The sequence below is a fragment of the Cyanidioschyzon merolae genome, chromosome 9 (assembly GCF_000091205.1).
Source record: "Cyanidioschyzon merolae strain 10D DNA, chromosome 9, complete genome".
Classification (NCBI taxonomy): domain Eukaryota; phylum Rhodophyta; class Bangiophyceae; order Cyanidiales; family Cyanidiaceae; genus Cyanidioschyzon; species Cyanidioschyzon merolae.
In genome coordinates, this window is record NC_010135.1 from 348,376 (window position 1) to 372,497 (window position 24,122).

Sequence of the window (24,122 nt, forward strand, 5' to 3'; positions counted from 1 at the left end):
TTCCCGAAACTCAACACCCACCCGTCTCGCAAGCTGGGATCCATGGTCCATGGAAACGTTTTTTCATCGGAAAAAGCATCACAAGATCCAGAATCCCGGATAGGCATCAACGCGGAGCGACGCACTCTGCAAAATCAAGAGGAGGCTCGCTTCTGGGTACACATCAGCTGCGTAGACGCTCGGAAGCTGCTAGGATTGGATAGTATCCCTGCCACGGTTCCGCTTATGCCCTCATCTAGGTCAAGAATAGAATGTCAAGTTTTTCTGGTGTGCTCGGCCCGAAACTTGTCCTTCGAAGCGGTGACTGGGTTTGTTGCTCGGCGCCAGACTGGACGCGTCAGCGACGCGCTGGAAGTTTCGGACGCTGGCTCAGTACACCACGCGGTTCAGAGTCTACCGCCGCCGAAGAAACAGGCGATGCTCCTTCGAACCCGGAAAATGGTGGGTCCAGTGCGGACGCGGTGACCCCACCACGACAGGTTCCACCGGTGCTTGCGGTGGAGCAGATTCGCTACGGCCAGCGGGAGTACCGCATCAATAGCGCTGGTCACCTGGAGGTGGCGGAGGTACGCACTCGTCGAGCCTGGGGCCTGAAAGCCGCTGACCGCTTTAGTCGTATGTTTCTTCCAGACGGTTATCCGGACTCCGTGGGTCCAGACTACGCTGAATACACCAAGTGGCGGGGCCGTGCTTTCTTCTTCGGAGGCATGGTGGGCGTCTTCAGCACCCAGTCTCTTCTACTTGCAGTGGGCGTCGGACGACCAAGCGCTGCCCCCATCGCTGCAGCCTTGCAATGGGTCATTCGGGACGGACTCGGAAGAGCAGGGCGCATGCTCTTCAGCCAAGTAGGCACCGGCTTCGACGCAGAGACGAAGCAGTACCGGTTGGCTGCCGCATTCGTCCTGAATGTGTCCTGTGCGCTGGAGGCACTGACGCCCCTGTTCCCTCATCTATTTCTACCGCTGGCGAGCCTTGCCAACATGGCCAAAGGCGCAAGCACTGTGGCCGCTGCGTCGACGCGGGGTGCTATTTACCGTTCCTTCATGCGGCGGGAGAATCTCGGAGATATAACTGCCAAACAGGAGACTGTGGGCGTCGCTGGAGACCTCCTGGGAACCGCCGTCGGCGTCATTCTCTCGCGAGCATCCAGCCACTCGCATCGCCTATCGGTGATCGCTTTCATTGGAGCCTCGCTTGGACATCTAATCAGCGCCTATTACGAGGTTAAAAGCGTAGAACTGCGAACGCTGAATCGTCAGAGAGCGCACATGCTCATTTGGAACTACCTGGAAGACCAGGACCGCGTCTTACCCATTCGAGACGTGAACCGGAGAGAGCGCCTCGTATATCGGCCGTGGCTGGACTCGCTGCATGCTCCAAACGTCGAGATCGGTGCACGGCTCTCGGACGCAGCACCGGATGCTGATGCGCTGAAATTTTTGCTCCGACTTTATCGCGACGAAAAGTACATGATGAACTACGCCGGCGGACGCGTCCGAATCGTTCTGCGGAATGACGCGACCCATCAGGATCAACTCAAAGCCTATTTCCAGTCGCGGGCCTTTTGGCGGCTGTACATGACCAGTGGTGAGCGATTCTCGCCCAACCGCGCCCTTATCGAGGACAGCTACCGCGCAACAAACCAGCTTTTCCCCAGTTTTGTGCGCGACTGCCGAGCTGAGGGTTGGAACGTCGACTGCGTACTCTTGAGGCCACTTGCCCGCAGAGTGCAGTGGAGCTAATGCCCGACGCCAGTGTCCGATTCCAATGCATGGACTGACGAGCGTCCAGTGCACGCTGCAAGTCACCACGATGTCAAGCGGAGCACTTACTTTAGTGCTGGCCCGCTCATAAGCACCTTCGCCGATGCCATCTACAAGATTGACCGTTTCATTCAGTGCAGACGCTGCGCCATCCATTCTGGTGATAATCCGCCGGGCAGCACCAGCAACAGCAACAGCAACAGCCCGCGCGCAGCCGGGGCAAGCCCATCCAGGCGACCTGAGCGCTGTCCCTGGGGAGGCACTGCGTCACCGCAAAACGTGCGCGCACTTTCAAGAAAGCCTGGTAGCAAGCGCTCAGCGCGTCATTCCAACAGTCTTGTACGGTCCTCAGCTGAATCCAGTGTGGCACTCGCTGGGCGCTCTTCACGATGCATGAAAAACGCCCTCACAAGATGCCATTCGAATAGAACTGAAATCGATCATATTGCCTGGTGCGCCAGTTATCGATGCTTTCGTCAATCAGATCCAGCACCGCCCGAATGCATTCTCGTTCAGGGAGCGATAACATGAGCCGCTGCCTGAGTCCATCGACCACAGCCATGCCGCCGGCCATACAAGGAAGTCGAGTACCCTCGAGCATGATCTCGATGAGAGTGGTGAGCTTTTCGTGGTGCTTGCGGCACGCCAGAAATCCGCTCACAAAAAGCTCTCTGAAATAGCAGAATGTCTCACTCTGCACATCACCCATCACCTGGAGATACTCTGGGGATAACTTAAACGGAGCCGCTTCGAAACGGATTGAACCGGGTGAGTTGCCCAGCATGAATCCAAAATCAATATGAATAACATGCCCGCTAGCCGCTAGCATAATGTTCCCGTTGTGTCGATCGCGCACCTGGAACAGATACGTCACCAGGGAATAGCCTGCCATGCTTTCCGTGAAGTTGCGCACTGCTTTGGCCAAAGCAGGCGACGGTGGTGCTCCGTACGCTCGCTCGAAATATTCACGCAGCGAGATAAAATTTGGCGTCCGCTTCTTCAATGCGTGCACGCTCACAGCGTCGGGAATCGTCTCCACCAGTCCCGCATTATTGCCAAGACATACGATGGTGAACGGCCGTAACCACAGAGGCAACGACTCTTCTTCAAAAATCCGCAACATCTGCTCGATCAGCTGCACAGCTAATTGCTCTTGGCGCAGATCATCACCTGCTTTCACAATAAATGACGCCAGTCGCCAAGTAGGCAGATGCCCGAACGGCGATGCGAGTCGAACACGTGCCTCCTTCCATGCCCACATCTCGCCGTAGACAGAGAGGAGCGTCGCCTCTCGCGCTCGCCGCTCCGATGCCTCATCCAGTGGCGCCTTCATCTGTTCACGGAAATTGACGCCGCGCGGTACGTGCGCCGCTGCATGCATGAAGCCGCTGGCACGGATCGTCGGGCGATTTCCCGCGGATGCTGTATGCGTGTCGCTCGTTCGATGCCTTGAAGCGCCATACTTTTCGAGCATTTTCTCTGCAATTGCTTCACGAACGAGTTTCCTTTGGAGCTCTTGCAGATCTACGCGGTGTGTGTTTGGCCCGCTTGACGCTCGGGCAGCGGTGGCTGCTTCTGGGTCTGTCCCTGGATGCCGCTGGTTGTTGTTCACAGTGTTGGTCTCTGTCGCGAGGCACGAGTCCGACGCTACTGCCGCTTCCGTATCCGGGTGTGTTGTGTGCTGCAGGCGACGAAGCGTACCGCTGCTGAGCGAGCGTGCGCGTTGGAGGTGTGCACCACTCGCTCCGACAAGATCTGAATATGACGTGATGGTCAAGCTGGCGCTGCCGTTACCGCCGAGGCCGGTTCCGAGGTCGGCAGATGCGAGACGATGTGCGTAACGAGGCAAGAGACGAGACGGGACTGCGTAGACCGGTGGACGATTCGGCGAATGCTGGGCCGCGTTGTCCTCCGGGGTGCCTTCTTCATCGTCGGCATCTGAGGCTTGGGTTGCGTCGTGGGCAAGCGACTCGGTACGGCACGCACTCGCGTGTTCTTCTTGACTGTCGCTCGTATGAGGGGCGATCTCTTCTAGCCGAACGATTTCGACCGGCGCGAAACTCTTCTCGTCGGGCAGAATCGCTCGGGCTGGTGAGGCCGTGTACAGTAGCGCTTCCATTTCGCGCAGGCGATCTTCACTGGCCAAATGCTGGCAAAAAATATTCCGATCGGAGCATTTCATATTCGTCTCGAGCACCTCAGCATACACCATGAAAGGCACCCGATCCTTGCTGGACAAGATGACGCATTCGATCGAAGCGATCCGCAGCAGCCGCAAAACGGACTCGTTGCTTCGCGAGAGCGGCAAGTGGATAGATCGCAACGCGGCACGCGGGCAGCGTGGTGCAACCATTGCAGCGCTAACCTCGATATCTTGCGCTCCGAGCCGGCTTGGTCGTCCCTCAAAGCCGGCTATTCTGCGGTAAATTAGCTCGGAGAGGTCTTCCAATCGAGATCTAAGAATTCTCTCCCGTTTGCTCGGAGATATGGCTCGCAAATCCAGCGAGATGCGCACAAGCGAGCGGAAGAAGTAGAGCATATCGTTGAAGTAATCGAAGCGTTCCTGTTTTGCTGCAAGCAGCCTTGTATGTTCGAGAGCCGAGGGAGGCCACTGCGAGCTGGGCGAGCCTTGCGGCAACGAGCGCGGCGATGTTTCTCGTGACGCGGGCATGGCCGTCGGCGAATGTGGCGCTGAACGGCAGAGGCGATCTGCCGCCATACCTATCGCGCTTTCCGCCAGAGCACGTACGTCTGTCCACGGCCAGCCAGCGGCTTCATCGTGCGATTCGTTGAAGGCGTCCGCTGAAGCGGCTGTGCCCTCGCTTTGGGCATCGTCGCTCTCGTGCTGTAATCGTTCTGTTTCCGCCAGCCACGATGTCTCTGTACGCGTATCCAGTGAACTTCTCCGCGATGTTCTCTGCTTCGCCCTCAAGTCGAGAGAATGGACGCGGCGGTGCCTACTCGATCGCCTAGACCCACCGCTGTGAAGGTGCATTGCATTCTGGTTCATGCCGTCCTGCATCGCGAACAACGATGCACTGGTGTTCGCGCCATCGTTGGCTTGACATCGGGTCGCACGTCGGGTACATGACGCATCCTCAAGACGCACAGGGGTGAAGTCGTAGCCGAGCAGCTCCACGGTGGCCGGCGGTGAGCCCACTAGCATAGTGCTCGCATAGCCGTTGACGGCAGCTGTTTCGCAGCGCGTGCGCAGCAACTGGCAGCGCTTCAGCATCGAGCGATGCCGCGTATCCTCACTGGCGGCTTGTAGAAACCAGTACACCTGAAGCGCGAAATGCATACTTTCTGCACATTTGTCCATGATGAATTTCTCCAAAGCAGATGTTTCTCTAGCATGGAAAACAAGCAGGTTACACAACTGCGGCAGGTACAGCTCCACATCCTCCATGTCCAGACTATACAGCTCATTACAGATGTAGTCGAAGACGCCACGCACAAGGCGGTATCGATACAGATAGGTGACGGCCATCCATGCATCGAAAAAGTCCGAACGGAACAGTCGTAGCAGCCAACTTGTCGACAAATCCGTGCTCCTGTTCGGGGTCGGAATTGAAGTAGAGGGTTCACGGTAAGCGAATCCCTCTTCCGAATCCCTGGTCTCCTTAGACCGTGTCCTTGATGGCGATTCCAGGCCGTCGCTTGCTGCTTGCGAGTGTAGGCCATTCGTACTCACCAGCGGCTCTGGAGCGTGCGGCTCGTGCGTTCTCGCTGTTGACAACTCCAGGCGAGCAGTGGCTTGTTCCAGCACTTGCTGCAAGAGTGTTTCCACCAGAGTTGCTATCTCGCTCGCACGCATTTCCTGCCCTTCTGCTCGCCCAGAGGCGAGAGGGCACGCCGCGCCCCCCGTCTGAGGTTCCGCAGCCCGAACCTGGTGAGCGCTGCTTCGCGCAGGCCCCTTCTCGAGACTGGCCATGCCAGTGCTGCGTCGCACAGCCGGTGCAGTCAAATTTTCAGCTATTCCCCGCACAATCAGGAAACGGCGTCCTTCAGGCCCTGTGACGCAGAAGGTTTCTGGTAAAAGCTTGCGGTATACCTGGCTACGCCACTGAGACTCCGAACCCCAGAAACCTGCACCCGTGAAGATCCCGCTCCAGGTACAAGTATTCCAAGCAGTTGCGTCCCGAGAGACCGTGCAATCTTCTTTGGTTGCTAGCGACAGCAGCTATCGCCGTCCACAAGCTCTCAAGACCCGCTCACCGTTCGCCTGCGTTGCCTGGGGAATCCGCTCGACTCGCCACGTGCCCGTACAAGGCGATCGATCTGAAACGGTCGCGTAGAACACCGGTGCCTGGAGCACTGGGAGCGCCTAGAAGGGGTGCAACCGAGGTTCCTAGACCGTGCTTGCCACAGGACATTAGCGAATACTGGAGCGGCAGCAGCGTTCGTGACAGGCGTATTCAAGGTTCCTAGTTCGTAGTTTCGGCGCTACACCAGCAGAAACTGGAGCAGAACATATTCTCTTAGCAAGCGACACGGGAGGTTTCCGAGGTTGCGAGGTGGTGGTGGTGCTGCTGCTGCTGCTGCTGACGCTACAGCAGCGGATTTTGGAGCAGTAAACGGGACAGGCAGCGATCGAAATAAGTAGCGGCATTGTATGGGGGATCGTTGCAACCTCTCATCTAATTGCTGGCCGCTTACTCATTCGAGGAAAGCTATTCTGAAGCACCGCTCCACCACTGTACAAGAGTCACCGGCCTGCAGTCTATATTATTGGACTGCGGGTTCACGGATAAGTATCACAGACTCTTAGCGTGCTGACAAGAAGACGGACACCGACGATTCCTCTTCAAGACGTGCATATGAAGGTTGCACGGCGCGTGTGTGCTGCCGAGGCCGAGGTCCTGGCCCAGAGCGATGCAGTATCCTGGGTTGACGCTGGCTCTGGCGAACGCCGGGTGCGTTTAGCGGGCTACGGCTCCCTTCTGAGCGTCGCATCGGCACGGAGGACGTGCCCACAGCTGCGGCACCACCGGCTTGCCTGGGTCCAGGGCTATCGTCGGATTTTTTGCCTCGTATCTCTGACTTGTGTGCGTCGAGGTCCGCCGTACGCGGACTGGCGCACGCGTGAAGTGGCGGCCTGTGCAGCGTTTCCAGGCGATTCCGAGGATCGCCTCGCGGTTGCGCTCTTCGATATACCCGCGTCGGAACTGCAGGCGTATCTAGAACGCGAGTCGCGTTACGAGTTTACCGTCGTGAATTGCCTCGAGGCCGACTCCAGTGGCATCCGCAAAGCAATCATGTGTGTTGCACCATTTGACCGGTGGGCGGTGGCGTGCCCCATACGGGAACAGGGTCCGCTGCATGATGCCGGCTGTTGGCATTGGTACAGCGGACCTCTGTGGCGAAAGGATGTGCTGCCCAGTGCTCCCTACCTGCACCTTTGTTTGCGAGCAGCTGCTGCCTTTGACGTGTTGGACGAATTTCTCGATGCATCTTATCTCGCCGATGGGTGTACGACTTTGCGTTCCTACCTTCGTTCCTTAGATCAATGGGGTCCTGCGGCGGACCCAATATCTCTCGAAAAGACGCGTAAGCTGCAAGGAAGCGCAGATGGATCCTTCTTGATCTTTGCAGCTGGGAATTGGAACTAATCCCAAAAGCGTCTCTGTCGTTTTTTTTCTCTGGAGGGAAGACTGTCGCACGAGACAGCAGCCGGGCGCTAGCGCACGCTTTCGGTGGTTCGCAGGCTCGCTATCGAAACGCCACCTCCATGCCACGAAGTCTGGAGCTGCATCCACATCGTGCAAAACAGGTTCGTCTGCGATGCGCCACGAGCATTGGCAGTCTTGCTGCGAACGGCCCGAAACGGCTGTCCCGAGAACGTCACATGCAAGCCCCAGAACGAACGGCGGCCGCCGCACATACGCTGTACCGATCCATCGTGAATGCTGGTACCAGTTTCGTGTTGGAAAATGTTCAGTACTTTGCAGGCACTCAAATTAAATGCATATGTGATCTATTTCAAGGGTGCGTCAATGAAGATCGGCTGCTGCTCGTGGAGATCGATCCAGTTGTCTGCTGCGAGTCGAAGTCGTGCCTGAAAGAGCGCGATATCCGCGGACTCCTCCGGATATACCGTGCCATCTGTCTCATATATGTTATCGAACCGCACGTCCTTGGAGCACTCTACAATAGGACAGGTAATGCAGCGGACCTGAATCTGCATGTTCACACAGTTCGCCAACCTGACCTGCTGCGCTGCCGCAATGCGCACGGTGCAGTTGGCGCACTGCTCCAGGCAGATCGGTCCCAGAACAACTCCGATACAGAGACTGGAGCCTTGCGTATTCCGGATGAAGACCTGAGCAAAGGGCGCGCATGCCTTCACAACGCTGTTGCCGAGCGAGCATAGGTCCAGTGTCGTTGCTGCGAAACCCTCAGCAGCCCGAGGCACTCGGTAAACTTCTCCAACGCCATTTCCACACACACGAACAACAGCATCGTTTGGCGTCATATTCTGGCCTTCGAGCACCACGCTGGTATCAGCAGCAGCAGCAGCAGTGCTCCTCGCTCTAGTGTCGCCATCCGGACAGGGTAGGCACGCACTTTCGTGAACCGGTTTCAAAACAAGCCGCGGAAAATTTTGAGGTTTCTTCTCACTTACAGCAGATATTATCTCGCTTTTTCGTTGAATGCAAACTCCAGGAAAATACTGGTTGCAGTTTGAGCGGGCCACGGCAGTGTCCGCGTCCTTGGGGACTGTGGCCTCTGGCTGCCCCCGGCGGCTGCCAGACAACTCGTGCTGGTCACTTGCATCACCCGCGCACGGTTGGTAGCTACCGTCCAAATCCCTTTCCGATATAACTGACCCATCTCTATTCGTTTTGCTCCGAATCAGCGACATCTTGTCGACACCCGTACCTGCGAACAACGCAACACGAGTGCGTTGCCCGTTGTACCCGCGCTCCCTGGTGCGACAAGTCGCCGAGGAAGCGCGCGCGCCATTCTACGCTCAGCGCCGATTGCGTTCCTGATCGCAGAGGGCGCTTCGAGCCGACCTCTGTATCCAGGTATCGCAGTATTGCACTGCTTTGATGTCGCGATGGCGGACTGCTGCACATGCTAAGGTGTAAGGAGCGTCCACAGCAGGCCTGGTACTCGGAAAATCGCTGGATCAAGACTGCGCCCCTCGGGCGGAGCACGAACATGAAACTACTGAGACCTGATTGCATCGCGCACGTGCTGGGGCCTCTTCGTCGGTCACTGACAGCACACGGGCAGCAGGGGGTGGGATTTGACTGGAGAATTCGACGCTGCAGCATCAAAAACTTTTCAAACTCGTATTTGCGCCAGATCATGTCTTGCGTAGAGCTGAGGCTCTTATCTGTGTATCTGGAAGCGCTCGCGTATCCCCCAGGTTTATCACAGATCTCGAGTTTGCACGACACTTTTGTGAGTCTACAATGGAGCGCTGACCAGCTCGCTCTGGTCCTTCATCTCGATATTTCTCCGAACTCGTTTTAGATGTGTCGCAGCGGGATTCAATGTGCAGCAGGAAAAGAGAATGCGTCGATGCGCGGTTTTAGGATTCCCGGTCGGTTCCTCGGGGTATGATCCCTCGACGCTTTGCCGCTGGGATTTGTGATCGCCATTCGAATCAAGACCATCCAAGACCGCGCTGAACAGCGGTCCGTAAAACAACCGATGCCATCATCCAACTCATGTGTACAAGCCTCTGCTCTTCTCCTTTTCTGACGCGTAGCAGGCTCAAATCACCCATTCTACAAATTATCGATCTTTCTACATGAGCGCAGCAACACTCACAAGAAGAAAAGCTCAACATCGACCCGTGACGACTTGCTCTCAAGCACACTCCGAAACTTCAACGAAGTCGTCAGGTCAAACTAGAACCCACTCCGTTCGTACGATCCACCCCTCCCTCTTTGTGGCTATCGACGCGTCGACACTCGACAGCAGCAGCACGGAATCGCTCACGGGATGCGCTTCCGGGCGCTCCCGTCTCTTCAGTTTGTAAGGAAGGGGGCCCTTGGACTCGGAATTCAGTCCTCGCATCGATCGCCTCCGATGGAGGGTGCGTCACCATTTCGCACAAAGAGACCGTTCGCTTGTCAAAGTGTCTCGGCTTGCTCTCCCGCCTGGATCTTCCGTTCAGTGCTTGTTCCATCACGGACCAGATCGCAATCAGCATATCCGCTTCTGTTCGGAACACAGCAGAGAGTTTAAACAGGTCGTCGTATACACCCAACTTGTTTCGTATGCTGCAACTCGATTGAGAATGTCTCCGCAGCAGTGAGGAACGGGTTCAGGGAAGCAAATGCTCGTTTCGATCTCTCGACTTGTCCTCGACACGCACTGGTGCCCGACGCTCTTGGTGCCGAGACTGCGGCCACCGGCTCGGCGGCGGTCCACAGAAATCTCCAGCTCAGGTGCCGGAAAGTTTCCAACCGCCCTCATAAACCAAGGCCACCTACATAGCGCCGTCGAGCGCTTCATGAGGCGCGTCCTGCGAGCTTCATGCCTGTTGTTCCCTCCGTTCACCGGCCCCAAACAGTAGGGACTGGTGTGTAAGAGGCCTGCGGACGTCGATGGAGGCCAGCGCCGACCTGGCAGCCGCGGAGGACATCGAACTGGTAGCGAGTGTGGAAGAGGTGCCGCAACGAGTACGAGAGGCGCCTCGGATCGTCGGAGCTCGTGGCGTTGGTCTCGACCTCGCAGCGACGGACGACGTATCTAAAAGATGGTCGGAACGTGGTGTCTGTCCTTGTTGCGCCTTGTGCGATCTATCTACTAGAGCATACACCGAGAGCAGGCATGGATGCCCCGAGATGCCCATCGATGAGCCGAGCACGTTGTCCGCGCATCAGGGCCACGGATGCACGCTGAAACCGAGAGAGAAGAAGAGCGTGAACCAGAGCCGCATGCACGAGATGGTGAACGGTACGTTCATCGAATGTCAGATGAGGAGGCAATCGAAAGCGAGGTGCTATCTACGGAGTGCTTTTGAAAGCAGTCACGCGCGCAAGCACTTTCTGCGGCGACCCTTGAACGCCTTGATCGACATCCGGAACGGTCTCGTGCTTCGGGGGCGCGTAGCGGGTCTGTTTCGAGTGAAGCTTCCATGGAAACGTTTAGCACTTTTTTGGACATTGTGCTGAATGTCTGAGGCGTTTCGATTGAGAAAATCAGTGTCCAGGAGTGAGGACATTGGACTCTCGACGGAAGCAGGGCACTGGTATCATCCAGGCAGCATTCTCGAATGGCTGGTGCGGCGTCTATATTTAGATACAACGAGAACTGTATTCCTTTGTACATGATATTTACAGAGTCTAAACGTGCTGCAATAAGGCTAATACTTGCTTTCCGCACAGAAAAGTCGTGAGTTGGCGCATCGAAAGGGCCTCCTGCACCTGCTCCTTGTCCCCTTCGCGCGTGAACAAGCCTTTCCCTGTCCTTTCGGAAAAAGTCTCGCACCAGTGCATTCACGATCTTGCCCAGTTTACAATTCATTTCGTCGTTCGACGATGAAAACAACGCATTCCACCATATCCTGCACTATGTAGGAGACGAGGGCCCTCGTATCCAGGGGCTTTTGCGGACGCCCGTTACAGTTCTGCGAATCGATGATCCACCAATACGCTGAACTGTTGGTCTCTGTAGCACGACGAACCGCTGCCAGCCAGTGCCTCTGCGAGCGCCATAGCTGCCACCACCGTCGGTCCGATTCCACTTCATTGAGGAGCAAACCAACCACATTGGGGCCACTCAGGCGCCGCAACGCTACATCGGTGTTTTTACAGTTGAGGGTATCGACGCAGAGACCCTGGCGCGCAACCGCAGCGCAAACAACTTCGGCACCATAGCACCCGAGCCCGAGACACGCCTTATGTCGTATACCCGGCACTATCGCCGAAACTCCTCTCGCGATCGCTTCGAAGTCTTCCACAGCATATACCGGCCTTTGAAGCAAGTTGTTTACGGCGTGTAGACCACACTGGTACCATCGCTGTTTCTCCAGAAACGCCGGCGGCTGCACCTGAACCTCCGACGCTGTCATCGCAGAGGATGACTGGTACGAATCTTTCACTCCATTCGAGGTCACACTTTTACGGCTGCTTTGCATTGCAAATATCGCCCTTCAAGAAAGCATCCAAGCAGTGCCCAAGCTCGAACGTACCTCGAGCGCAGGGGTCCCAGTCACTTGACTTACACCCTACGCGGTAAAAGCGGGCTTTTCCAAAGAAGCAGCCACTAGAGCACTGAGCACCGTCGTCAACACGAGCAGGCACCAGTTCGTTGCTTTCGACAAGCCAAGAGCCTTTAGCGCTTGATCTCACATACTCCCGCAGGCTGCTCACAAGCTGCTGTATAACACAGCGTGGACAGCGACCTATCTATTTCAGTGCCGCTGCAGCCCTGGTAAGCATTGTTCTGCAAGATCGCATCACTGCAGCAGCGATCGCTTTTCGAGCACGCCATAGCGATGGCCTCTGTCCATCGAAAACATTCGGGAACCGGCTGAACGTACGAGACGGCCATTACATCCTGGGCAAGCATTGCTGGTGGCCGGTGGAAAGCCTGGAAGGATGGTGCGGAACCATGGACGCTCTCACAGGTGTCGATATCAGTCGTTCCATTTGTGATCCCTGGTCGATGGATACGTTCTGGGGATCACAGAAACGGTGAGGGCCGTCATGCGATGCACCGTCTTAGGGCGGGTATTGCATCCACAAGCACAGTAAATGTAGGTGGAGCACCCGTGCCGCCACGTGTTTTTGTTCGGATGGAGCGTGAGGAAAGCGTACTTGTGAAAGACGTCTTGTGATTAAACGGAAAGATCCAGCTGGCGATCTTTCTTCGATGTCGTGGCGCTGCAGCAAGCTTGCCCATTGAAATGCAAGCTCCAAAACATTTGCGAAAGAAGATGTGCTTGGCCGTCATGATGCAGCTGCCGACATGCTCCCGCCAGTTTTCGAGGTTGCTGGACGACGCGCGAGGACCCTCTATGATGCCTGCCGCACCCTTATCGCTTCTGCCCGGGGACCGCGTGACGCCGGACTCGCCTGCCCCATTACCAAATCGAATCTCGAATGGAACTTTCATCAAACGAGTTTGCGTCACTCCGGTAGACTATGCGAAGCAATATCCGCGTGCTTGCTCGCTGCGTGCTCATTAGCCAGCAACGTCGCACTGAACGGACGAACAGGTCGTGGACGATACCACCTGACATCTACATTCCATATGTAACACCACGCAGGTTGCATGTCGTTTCGGAGGACACAATCGGAACTGCTTCGCGCCGTACGCCAAACGCAGCTGCGAGCACCAAGAGTGCAGTCGCGGCAGCACGACTTTATCAGTTGGGATGCTGGGATCCATTGTCCCCGGCAAGCGTGTGCGAACGGATTAGACGCTGACATGCGACGCGTTCGCCTTTGTGTCTCTCGCTCAAGCATTATGAGTGCGATGCAGTTTGAAGGGATTTACGTTCAGTGAAGGAGATGAGTGCGGCAACACCGTTGCGGAAATGGACAGGCCCGCTGATGTACCTCTCGGCGAAAGCGACAGATTCCTGCTCCAACAGAGACATTTGCTTGCACCTGTTTCGCATAAGGTGCTCAAAGTGGTTACGCGTGTGCGCATGGTGCGTTTCTTATCTCGCAGCTTGCGCGTCAGGAACGCGTTGACGCAACAACAGTGCGTGATCGCACGTGAGAAGCAGAGGCTGGACGGCCTGGAGTCCAATGCGGCCGAAGCCGAACTTATTCCCTTCGGTGCTCGTCCGCGAGTAAGTAAGATATTAATTGGAAACGATTGATGGAAATAGACTCGAAAAAAAGACACAGAATGAGGACACATAGATAGTATCGGCTTCAATAACCAGTGAAAACGACTGAGATCCCCGTCCAGTAAGAGTCAGAAGTTGCAGATGCTGCTCATTCATTATCTTGAATCATAGAGAATCTTGCATTGTAAATTAAAACAGACGGCTGCCGAGGGTCTCAGCGGTCGAAACTGCCCACAGACCGCACAGTGGCCCCTTCTCAGGAGCATGCGATCCGCACACTCCTCGATGACGGACTCGGGGATCTCACCTGCTCGCCGGGAAACGGTGCAGGGACGTTCCTCACCAAGCCGGAAGCGGTTGCTTTCGGCAAGTTCTGGCGGTACGTTTGTTCGTTTGCGGCTGCTACGTCGCAGTGGTGCCCCAGGCGGTGTGCGTTCAGCCGCCGCCAGTGCCGCAACCGGTGTGCAAGGTCGCTCGACAGCATCCGCGTCGGAAGTTATGGCTGCCGACTGCGCGATTCTACTAGTCCTGTTTTCAGATTCTTTCATAGGATCCGTATTCTTCATATGAGTGTCTGATGCGTTTCCAGCAGTATTCTTTCGGCGACGACTCCTGCTCTGTTCAGAGGCCGAGGTGCCCGATCCGGTGCACGACGAGGCGTCGGAGCAGGAGCGGCGATGCGTGCAGCTCCTCTTCGACCGATCTTGCTCGAGGTCCTCACAAATCGTCGGATTGTCTAGTTTTCGTGCACTGCAACTCCGGTACGGCCGACCAGATTCTGAGCAACCTGAACTTGGCGTAGCGCTCCTTCGATCCTCGGCAACTAGCCGTCGGGGGCTTTGGGAAATGGTTTCCGTATTCATCTCATCCGTTGCGACCCGTCCAATTCCAGCCACGGGGTTAATATGCATATTCTCGGGCGGTTGATCGGATTCTCTTTCCTTTCTAGACCGGGTGCGAGTCGCTGGACCTAGCGCCTTGGCCGCTGGCTTGGGCTGGGCTTTCGTCGTTGGTGCCCGCCGCCCGCCCTTGGTTTTCAAACCCTCGCGCGGTAAGTGCGAGATCTGCCTCAGGTTTGAACAAGGCCTGGGTGTGTTCTGCACGTACAACGCCTCGTCTTCAATGGGCGCGGCAACAGTCTCTTTCGTAAGCGTCTCACCGTGGCACTCTCGAGAAAAGTCGTCACCCTGCGTAGGTGTCGACTCTCGCAAGCAGTGCCAGCCTCTGCCAGCAAAAAGCTTCCCACTTCTCCGTCTTCTAGAGGAGCTTGCGGCCGACATGTACGCCACAAGCTGGTTCACGGGAAAATGCAAAGAGCAGGGTGCGGAAACACAAACGCAGACCCAAGCAGTGAGACTCAGTTTGAAACCAACAACAACGTTTGTGTACTAAGCTCTCCAGAGCAGACTTGCCACTGGCTAGCTCCTTACGCTCTTGCGTTCCACTCAAAAACTGTCACAGGTTCCGTCAAGCTCGGTCGCGCGCGCTCCTGTCCTTAGTCTTGTAGAAGAAGAATCGTTACACACAACAAGAATGCTGGTGGCGGAATGTTCATCTCGACGCGTTTGGACGTAGGAATGAGATATTTTGATTCGCGGCCGCAAGGGAGGCGAGCGGCCGTGCTCAAGCCACAAAAAACTAGAATAATATGGACTTTTGGGACTGCGAAGCGCCACCCGACGGCGGCGGAAGACCCGCTGGGTATGTTTTATCCTGGACAATCTTCCCCTACATCTGGACATTCACCGGGTCGATTCGCGAGACGCAGGCCACGCCAGTGCCACGCGAGCGCCCAGACGCCTCGCAAGTGTTGGACACTGCGCCAGTCGGCCAGCAGTGCGGCCTGACACGACGATGCGCTGGCGCGAGTCGAAACGCCTGATCGGGCGGCCACGGTGCGTCCGTCCTTCGCTTGACCGGGATGTCTCCGGCAGAGACACGCTTGCCATCGTCGCTGTCCGAGTGGTAAGACAGACGACGCAGCTACGTGTCCGCTATGGCCCATGCCTCCACAGTCCATTTTTGCGTGCCTGCCCATGCATAGGTCAGAGGCCTCGCAGCGCACGGACGGAGCCGTCGGGTGCGTTGCAGCTTCGGGGACTCCTCGAGGTTCCGTCCGTGCGAGAGTCACGTGAGCCATGTTCTCTTTCTGATCGGTAAAGAGCATACAATAATTTACAGGAACGCTCTTCGGTGATGGAATCCAATGAACGGAAGCCGCCTGCGACGTAGAGATGAGCCTCCACAGTACGTACACGTGAACGCAGCTCTGCCCGGTAGAGCGTCCTGAAATGCCTCAGATAGATGTCCGATTCGTTTGCGTGAGAGAATCCCGGAAGCGTTGCCTCGCGCTCGACAGACACACATCATTAGTGATACAGCTATGCCGAGTGAGCACCGGAGCGCATCATTCGCTTCTGTAAAAGCGTATTTCAGCTGCAATGTGCGTATGTATGCAGTGCCGGTGGCGGCCTGGTGCGTTCCCGTTTTACAACAGCGCACTGGGCACAAGCGTCGCCATGAAATGAAAATTGATGCTGCAAGAGAACACTCAGGTGCAAATCGTGCAGTAGAGCACAGCGCATCTCCCGCACATCGTAAAAGATCGAGGTCGCTAGCACCCTTTTGATTCATGTTTACGAGTCGAGAACATTTCTTTTTCTCGACGTGAGCGCAGACAAAGAGCCTCATGCAGTCCTAAACATGATACTCGACAAGAGTATCGCATCCAGGCAGTGCATGGATTTACGTAGCACAGCGTCGGCGATATTGCACATCAGAGTGGAATTTCCTTCGAGAGGACGATCTCATCCCGGGGTATGGCGGCATCATAGGTGCCGTTCCTATCTCTTGCAGTTTCACTGCGACCGCGAACTCGCTTAGCCAGACTGTGCGAGCCGTCTGCATCACAACTAGGCGACGTGAGAAATTTAGCCCACGGAGATGGGCATACTCCCGTTTTGCAACGCAACAGCTGCCGAAAGATTCTGTCAGTCGCCGAAGCGGACGCAGACCAAGCGAAGAACCCGCTACCAAGGCTCCCGCGAGCGCCGTCGGCGTGGTTACGTGTTCGCAAGCGGCAGTGTCTGCAGTCGCCGACGCTTTCTCAGTTACGTTTTCTCTTCTGCCGGTGTGCTACTAGGTCAGAAAGCTGCGAATGCTGGTGCAACAACGACTACGAAGGTGCCCAGTCTGAAGGATTTTCTGACCGAGCAAATGCGCGGTTTGCACCAGTTTCAGTTGCCAAATGGAGCGCGGTTCGTGGTGCTGGAGCGCTCCAACACACCGACTGTGAGCTTCATCAGCTTCGTGGACGCCGGAGCTGTAGACGAAACCGACGGTAAAACCGGGATGGCGCACTTTCTGGAACATCTCGCGTTCAAGGGCTCTCGTCAGATAGGCACGAATAATTGGGCGGCAGAGTCCCGTCTGCTCTGCGACTTGGATCGACTGTATGATAAATGGCATGCCGATCCTGAAGCAGTTCATGAGCAGATCATGACACTTTCACGAGAGGCGGAAGCATTCGTGGATGAAAATGCTTTCGGTCGACTCGTACAGCGGAATGGCGGAATCGGCCTAAATGCAGCAACAGAAGCAGACACAACCCAATACTTTTACAACCTTCCTGCGAATAGAACGGAGTTGTGGTTTGCTCTAGAGTCTGAAAGATTCAGAGATCCAGTCTTTCGAGAATTTGAGCGAGAACGTCGCGTTATCCTCGAAGAACGCCTCCTTCGAGTAGATAACGATGACGTGGGCAAGTTCCTCGAGGAGTTTCTCGAGGTCGCCTTTGAAAAGCATCCCTACAGACGCCCCGTGATCGGATACAAAGAGGATATACAACGGCTGGTTCCAGCTGATGTGCGTTCGTTCTTTCGCGAGTTCTATGTCCCTACTCGGCTTACATTTGTCATCGTCGGTGATGTGAAGCACCAGGTGATTCACGACCTGGCTGTTCGATATTTTGCAGATCTTCCTGGGACGGGCGCTTCTCGACGGCAGATACCCAGATATCCGCGGGAATATTCACCCCAGTCACCAAAGCACTTCCAGATAGACCTCGCCTCGAATCCCATGTGTCTGGTCGCTTATCACGTCCCACCATTTCAGGACCCGGATACAGCGGCACTACGCGTGCTTTCAGATATGTTGGATGGCGGACGCCTCAGCCGCCTCTACAAGTTGTTCATCGAAACAGGCAAGGCATCTTCTGCAAACTTCAGTCTCGGGTTTCCCGGTGACAAGTACGTGAACCTGGGAATTTTTTCCGCATTGCCCATACCGGGACAGGATATGCAACGGATCGTTGATGAATGGCACACGGCCGCAGCGCACCTGCAGAATCCAGCGAACATCACAGACAAGGAACTAGAGCGAGTTCGAAAGCGAGTCCGCGTCTCCCTGCTGAACGCCATTATGAACAACAACGAGATGGCTGGACTTTTGGGCAAATTTGCATTGATGAAAGGCGATGCTCGCGAACTATTTCGTTTTCTCGATCGGCTTGAGGCCGTAAGGCGCGAGGACGTTTCCAGAGTGGCAGCTTTGTATTTGAAACCAGAACACAGCATTACGGGTTTCATGGTTTGAGTGCTTTGCAAGTCAGGGTCCCGCGTCGAGGTCCACGGTGTGTTTGACGCAGCTCCTGAACGAAGATTTGTATGCGCGTGCCTGATGAACTGCACCGATGATAGGGTAAAATGGAATTGGTTTACATAGCTAACTCGGGAGTACACACTACAGTTTGGGTCTCTTCCCATTGCTATCATCAATACCAGTTTTTCGGGCTATTTCCGCGACTGATTGCTTCTCCTCTCGAAATCTAAGGTTTTCAGTATGCTTTTCTGCCCTGTCCCTTCGGCTCCGTCGTCGGCAGTCGAACGATATGGATGGATGCGTGAAAGCACCGATTGGGCGCTTCGCAGCTGTTGTCAGTGAAGTCGTGGTCAGATTGTAGTTGCGATCTATGCTCAACATGCGATTTCCATCATCTTACCACATAGCATCGGTGCGCGTCTCGCAGATGTGGTCCTTCACTGCGCTCAGGCGCTCGCATATGTCCAGGACACCTCCCGCTCGGTACGCTTCTCTGTTGAGCGTGAACGTTTTCATCAGCGCACTGTACATGTCCGTGACCGGTACAGAAGGCTCTGCTGGATGCGCTCATATATTCCCGCGCCAGGTGTCTCGCCGCACGATCACAGTCTCCTTCAGGGCTATCTCGTCCGCGAGGACTATGTGTTGTGCAGGCGCAAGCGCACACTGTTCCATTCGATGGCGGCTTTCTGGAACGCGGTGATGTCGGCCTTGATATGAGAACCAGAATGAAAATCCAGTGTCGAGTAAAGGCTGAGAAATTCGGACAAGTGAACGGCCTCTTTGTGCGAAATGGTGACACACCCTCCATCGGAGGCGATCGATGCGAGGACTGAATTCCGAGTCCAAGGACCCCCTTCCTTACAAACTGAAGAGACGGGAGCGCCCTCTTGAATATTCTATAACAGGTATCCTGCTGTGGTCGCATGCTGTTTCTTCGAAAGCCGTAAAGAGAGGATAATTTTTCTTGCGAACGGGATTGATTATTACGTAGCCGAATAAGTTCAATGAGTATTCGGCATGCGCTTCTATACTATCTGTCACGGGACGAGGTCGGGGTTTATCTCCGTCACTCCAGCGTTGCGAGTTGCTGAACACACGAGTTGCCCTCGTATAGAAAGAACGAAGACTCGGAGAAAGTGTGATTTAAAAATTCTGCACGGAAGCAAAGGGGAAGAGTGGAGGCCTCTTCAAGTTAGATTGGATAATGATTTTTGTTTATCACAAACTCTTATCTAAGGGCGTCGCGAATCATCTTGAAGCAGCTGAAGCTACGTATTTCATCAGCAAAGCGTCGAAGGAGCGATTCCCGAAAAAACGACAGCAAAATCCTGAAACCATGTAGAAACCTGTAAGTCATTATGCTTGGACGTCGGATTTCGAGATTTACGTCTAAAACAGTTCGGAAAAAACTAAATTCCAGAAATATCGCGACCAGTTCAGTTTTCCATTTTCTTCTGTTTCAGCTGCAGGGCGTACTACCTTGGAGTCTGGCGATGATGGTCGCTGTACCATGCAAACAACGCACTCCCGTATGGGATTACCTGTACGGATATCCCGTGCGCTCGACACCATACAATTGCGTGAAAGCGGCACGTTGACCGTATACCATTTTCGTGTGTATCCTGCGGCGGCCCGCCTATCTTATGGTGTACGGGTAATGGACCTATCCAGAAAGCCACAGATGCGCCAAAGTTGCCCCTGTAACTGCCGAACTGTTTTCTGGTGTGCGGTCGATAAGCTGCTCTCGGATCCCCGGATGGATACAAGCTGCAGTTTTTCAGGTTAAAAGCGACGACTTGCTTGAAAGAGGCATGTTTGCTTGGCTCAGTGGCTGTTCTGCAAAAGTGCCGGAAACACTGCTCCGAAGACACGCTGCACGCGTTGAACCTACCAAAGGGCGGCACAAACTCACCTGCGCTCGTGACCCTGACACAAAGCCCGTCTTTTTAGTTGCTTGCAGGTTTTGACAAGCATGCTAGTGTCGCTCTGTATCACGTGTTGGTGGCCGCAAGGATCGTATCCCTCTCAAAGTAAAATCCATAGCCAAAGGTTAAAATCAGGAGAAACACGGGACGTTTATTCGTTCACGCTCGTCCATAGCGTGCTGCAGTGTTGCACCCAGAGACGCTTCCGCGACAACACCTCTTATCGTGAAACGGTATTCACACGTGCTGCAGTGTTGCACCCAGAGCTGCTTCCGCAAAAACACCTCGTATCGTGAAACGGCACTCACACGTGCTGCACTGTTGCACCCAGAGACGTTTCCGCAAAAGTACTGTCCGCTATCCGTCAGAGCGCAGGCGGCCGCACGAACGGCACGCCACCGAGTACAATGCAGGTCTCAACTGCAGCGAGTTTGGCCTGAGGAGTCAACGCAAGCGTTGAGTCTTCGTTTCACAACCTCGACGGGGCCCTCGTTTCCGAAAGTCCTCCACTGCTATGCGTGTTTACTGTCTGACACGTTCCGAGCGTGAACTCAAAGAGACGGCGGTGGCTCGCACGATCCGGAACTTGGATCCTCAACTGCATCCCTTTGAGCGCGCAAGGGAGTACAAGCGAGCACTCAACTCAGCGAAGATTGAGCGTGCACTGGCGAGGCCGTTGGTTGCCGCTTACGAAGGCCATGCCGACGGTATTTATGCTATGAGTGTGCACCCCATCCGAATGGCCGAGGTCGCAACTGCGAGCGGCGACGGTGAGGTACGTATATGGCGCTTATCGCAACGCAGCGCAGGTTCGGGAGAGAGTCTCGTGCAGAGCCGCCTCGGACACGCTGCCCCTGTATGTGGTCTTACAGCAACGTGTGACGGACGTTTCCTGCTCTCAGCGAGCCAGGGAGACGCGGTGCAGTCCGTTGTCCAGCTGTGGCGCTGGCCTGTTGCAGACGGAGCGAGTACCTGGACTCCGCTATGTTCCTATAGACGCCTCCGGGGGGGTTTCGGCGACGTCAGCGCCTCGCCCAGTCAAGGCGCAGTTTTTACGACAGGTTCTGAGGACGGTTTGATTGAAGTTTGGGACTTCCATCGCTCAGAGCCTCTGACACGGTTTGTAAGTCATGCGGAACTCCCTGTCGCTGTGCGACGACTGCATTACCATCCCTCAGAGCCGGCTTTGTTGGGTGCATGCCTTGCGAGTCGCGAGCTAGCAGTCTATGATACTCGTGAGAAAACCATGCTGACGCGCTACCGGCTGCCGATGCAGTGCAACGATTTATCTTGGAATCCGATGCGGCCTTTCCAGCTTGCCGTAGCCTGCGACAATCACGATGCGTACCTCTTCGATATTCGACGCATGGATCGGCCGCAGCAGCTATATCATGGACACGTTGGTCCAGTGCTCAGCATCTGCTTCGCGCCAACTGGGCATGAATTGTGCACCGGCAGCTATGATAATACAGTGCGAATCTTTGACTGTAGAGAGAGCAAATCCCGCGATGTATACTTTACCAAACGAATGCAGCATGTGTTCCGAGTGCGATATACCAGCGACGCGCGCTTCATTCTCAGTGCTAGTGACGATGGCGATCTCCGAGTTTGGAAGACGAACGCCGCCGAACCGTTGCGGCAACTGCTGGTGCGCGAGAAACGGAGCTTGCAGTATGCGCAGAAACTGCGCGAACGCCACCGGTACCTGCCTCCAGTCCGTCGCATTTTGCACAGCCGATTCCTCCCTCGATACCTCCATAACGCAACGTTGCAGAAAAGAGAAGAGTTGAAAAGTCGTCAACGAAAAGAAACTCGGCGTCGATTGCACACTCGCCGCCGATAGCCCGGGTTTTTCTGGATCGTGCCTCGATAAGAGTACTCATACTATGCAGCTCGCGCTATCCGTGGAGGGCGCGGTAGCGATCTCTGGCTCGAGGCATCGACATAGCAGTCGATTCGTCACAGTTTCCCTACGAACGCTAACGATCGAAAGCGAAACCCACCCGACCCTGGGGATAGCGAGTGTTCCAGGAGGTCTACGGAAAGTCTTGATGGTCATCCGGCACACTGTGTGCGAAAATGACGCGACTCTAATAGGATCTGTAGTTCAAAAGTGTGCTGCAAGGTCACGGATGAGCATGGATTTGTGCACAAGGGCAGCGCACACGTGCATCGGGTGTCAACCACGTATGCACAGTGGAGGTGGATGGCTGCTATTTTCGATGATTTAGGGTCGATGCACGGAGCCAGATCATTCTGGGTACGTTGACGCTGTCGTTATCGGAAGCGTAAACCTCGACTGCCCGGTAGGTCCCTTCCCGTACCTCCATTCCCTGCTCAGTGTTGATCGACGCTCGCGTCAGGTTAAAATGGAGCGCTGACCAGCTCGCTCTGGTCCTTCATCTCGATATTTCTCCGAACTTTTTTTAGATGTGTCGCAGCGGGATTCAATGTGCAGCAGGAAAAGAGAATGCGTCGATGCGCGGTTTTAGGATTCCCGGTCGGTTCTTCGGGGTATGATCCCTCGACGCTTTGCCGCTGGGATTTGTGATCGCCATTCGAATCAAGACCATCCAAGACCGCGCTGAACAGCGGTCCGTAAAACAACCGATGCCATCATCCAACTCATGTGTACAAGCCTCTGCTCTTCTCCTTTTCTGACGCGTAGCAGGCTCAAATCACCCATTCTACAAATTATCGATCTTTCTACATGAGCGCAGCTCGTGTGCGCTGCACCTCGCGCAGCAACACTCACAAGAAGAAAAGCTCGACATCGACCCGTGACGACTTGCTCTCAAGCACACTCCGAAACTTCAACGAAGTCCTCAGGTCAAATTGGAACCCACTCCGTTCGTACGACCCACCCTTCCCTCTTTGTGGCTAGCGACGCGTCGACACTCGACAGCAGCAGCACGACATCGCTCACGGGATGCGCTTCCGGGCGCTCCCGTCTCTTCAGTTTGTAAGGAAGGGGGCCCTTGGACTCGGAATTCAGTCCTCGCATCGATCGCCTCCGATGGAGGGTGCGTCACCATTTCGCACAAAGAGACCGTTCGCTTGTCAAAGTGTCTCGGCTTGCTCTCCCGCCTGGATCTTCCGTTCAGTGCTTGTTCCATCACGGACCAGATCGCAATCAGCATATCCGCTTCTGTTCGGAACACAGCAGAGAGTTTAAACAGGTCGTCGTATACACCCAACTTGTTTCGTATGCTGCAACTCGATTGAGAATGTCTCCGCAGCAGTGAGGAACGGGTTCAGGGAAGCAAATGCTCGTTTCGATCTCTCGACTTGTCCTCGACACGCACTGGTGCCCGACGCTCTTGGTGCCGAGACTGCGGCCACCGGGCTCGGCGGCGGTCCACAGAAATCTCCAGCTCAGGTGCCGGAAAGTTTCCAACCGCCCTCATAAACCAAGGCCACCTACATAGCGCCGTCGAGCGCTTCATGAGGCGCGTCCTGCGAGCTTCATGCCTGTTGTTCCCTCCGTTCACCGGCCCCAAACAATAGGGACTGGTGTGTAGGAGGCCTGCGGACGTCGATGGAGGCCAGCGCCGACCTGGCAGCCGCGGAGGACATCGAACTGGTAGCGAGTGTGGAAGAGGTGCCGCAACGAGTACGAGAGGCGCCTCGGATCGTCGGAGCTCGTGGCGTTGGTCTCGACCTCGCAGCGACGGACGACGTATCTAAAAGATGGTCGGAACGTGGTGTCTGTCCTTGTTGCGCCTTGTGCGATCTATCTACTAGAGCATACACCGAGAGCAGGCATGGATGCCCCGAGATGCCCATCGATGAGCCGAGCACGTTGTCCACGCACCAGGGGCACGGATGCACGCTGAAACCGAGAGAGAAGAAGAGCGTGAACCAGAGCCGCATGCACGAGATGGTGAACGGTACGTTCATCGAATGTCAGATGAGGAGGCAATCGAAAGCGAGGTGCTTTCTACGGAGTGCTTCTGAAAGCAGTCACGGGCGCAAGCACTTTCTGCGGCGACCCTTGAACGCCTCGATCGACATCCGGAACTGTCTCGTGCTTCGGGGGCGCGTAGCGGGTCTGTTTCGAGTGAA

At 55.5% G+C, this 24,122-nt stretch overlaps 8 protein-coding genes and 1 non-coding gene across 9 annotated transcripts, besides 1 other annotated feature; 4 read left to right on the forward strand and 5 right to left on the reverse strand.

Moving 5' to 3' along the window:
* Positions 1-251: 251 nt before the first annotated feature.
* Positions 252-1,742, forward strand: CYME_CMI124C (hypothetical protein, conserved; the record flags this gene model as incomplete). Its single annotated transcript, XM_005536240.1, has 1 exon — positions 252-1,742. One exon carries the CDS (start codon positions 252-254, stop codon positions 1,740-1,742), a length of 1,491 nt encoding a protein of 496 aa, XP_005536297.1.
* A 427-nt stretch (positions 1,743-2,169) lies between these two features.
* On the reverse strand, positions 2,170-5,697 carry CYME_CMI125C (phosphatidylinositol 4-kinase; the record flags this gene model as incomplete). Its single annotated transcript, XM_005536241.1, has 1 exon — positions 2,170-5,697. One exon carries the CDS (start codon positions 5,695-5,697, stop codon positions 2,170-2,172), a length of 3,528 nt encoding a protein of 1,175 aa, XP_005536298.1.
* Positions 5,698-6,583: 886 nt separating this feature from the next.
* CYME_CMI126C (hypothetical protein, conserved) lies at positions 6,584-7,375 on the forward strand (the record flags this gene model as incomplete). Its single annotated transcript, XM_005536242.1, has 1 exon — positions 6,584-7,375. The coding sequence occupies one exon, from the start codon at positions 6,584-6,586 to the stop codon at positions 7,373-7,375; it is 792 nt and encodes a 263-aa protein (XP_005536299.1).
* Positions 7,376-7,740: 365 nt separating this feature from the next.
* CYME_CMI127C (hypothetical protein) lies at positions 7,741-8,628 on the reverse strand (the record flags this gene model as incomplete). Its single annotated transcript, XM_005536243.1, has 1 exon — positions 7,741-8,628. One exon carries the CDS (start codon positions 8,626-8,628, stop codon positions 7,741-7,743), a length of 888 nt encoding a protein of 295 aa, XP_005536300.1.
* Positions 8,629-11,241: 2,613 nt separating this feature from the next.
* Positions 11,242-11,865, reverse strand: CYME_CMI128C (hypothetical protein, conserved; the record flags this gene model as incomplete). Its single annotated transcript, XM_005536244.1, has 1 exon — positions 11,242-11,865. One exon carries the CDS (start codon positions 11,863-11,865, stop codon positions 11,242-11,244), a length of 624 nt encoding a protein of 207 aa, XP_005536301.1.
* Positions 11,866-13,685: 1,820 nt separating this feature from the next.
* CYME_CMI129C (hypothetical protein) lies at positions 13,686-14,810 on the reverse strand (the record flags this gene model as incomplete). The annotated part of the gene is made up of 1 exon (XM_005536245.1): positions 13,686-14,810. The coding sequence occupies one exon, from the start codon at positions 14,808-14,810 to the stop codon at positions 13,686-13,688; it is 1,125 nt and encodes a 374-aa protein (XP_005536302.1).
* A 1,663-nt stretch (positions 14,811-16,473) lies between these two features.
* Positions 16,474-18,123, forward strand: CYME_CMI130C (probable zinc protease; the record flags this gene model as incomplete). Its single annotated transcript, XM_005536246.1, has 1 exon — positions 16,474-18,123. The coding sequence occupies one exon, from the start codon at positions 16,474-16,476 to the stop codon at positions 18,121-18,123; it is 1,650 nt and encodes a 549-aa protein (XP_005536303.1).
* A 1,382-nt stretch (positions 18,124-19,505) lies between these two features.
* Positions 19,506-20,400: a sequence feature (possible transcribed region).
* A 171-nt stretch (positions 20,401-20,571) lies between these two features.
* Positions 20,572-21,900, forward strand: CYME_CMI132C (U3 snoRNP component Sof1p; the record flags this gene model as incomplete). Its single annotated transcript, XM_005536247.1, has 1 exon — positions 20,572-21,900. One exon carries the CDS (start codon positions 20,572-20,574, stop codon positions 21,898-21,900), a length of 1,329 nt encoding a protein of 442 aa, XP_005536304.1.
* CYME_CMI133T lies at positions 21,594-23,665 on the reverse strand. The gene has a single exon (XR_002461326.1). It is a non-coding gene; the product is annotated as a hypothetical transcript (transcript).
* Positions 23,666-24,122: the final 457 nt, after the last annotated feature.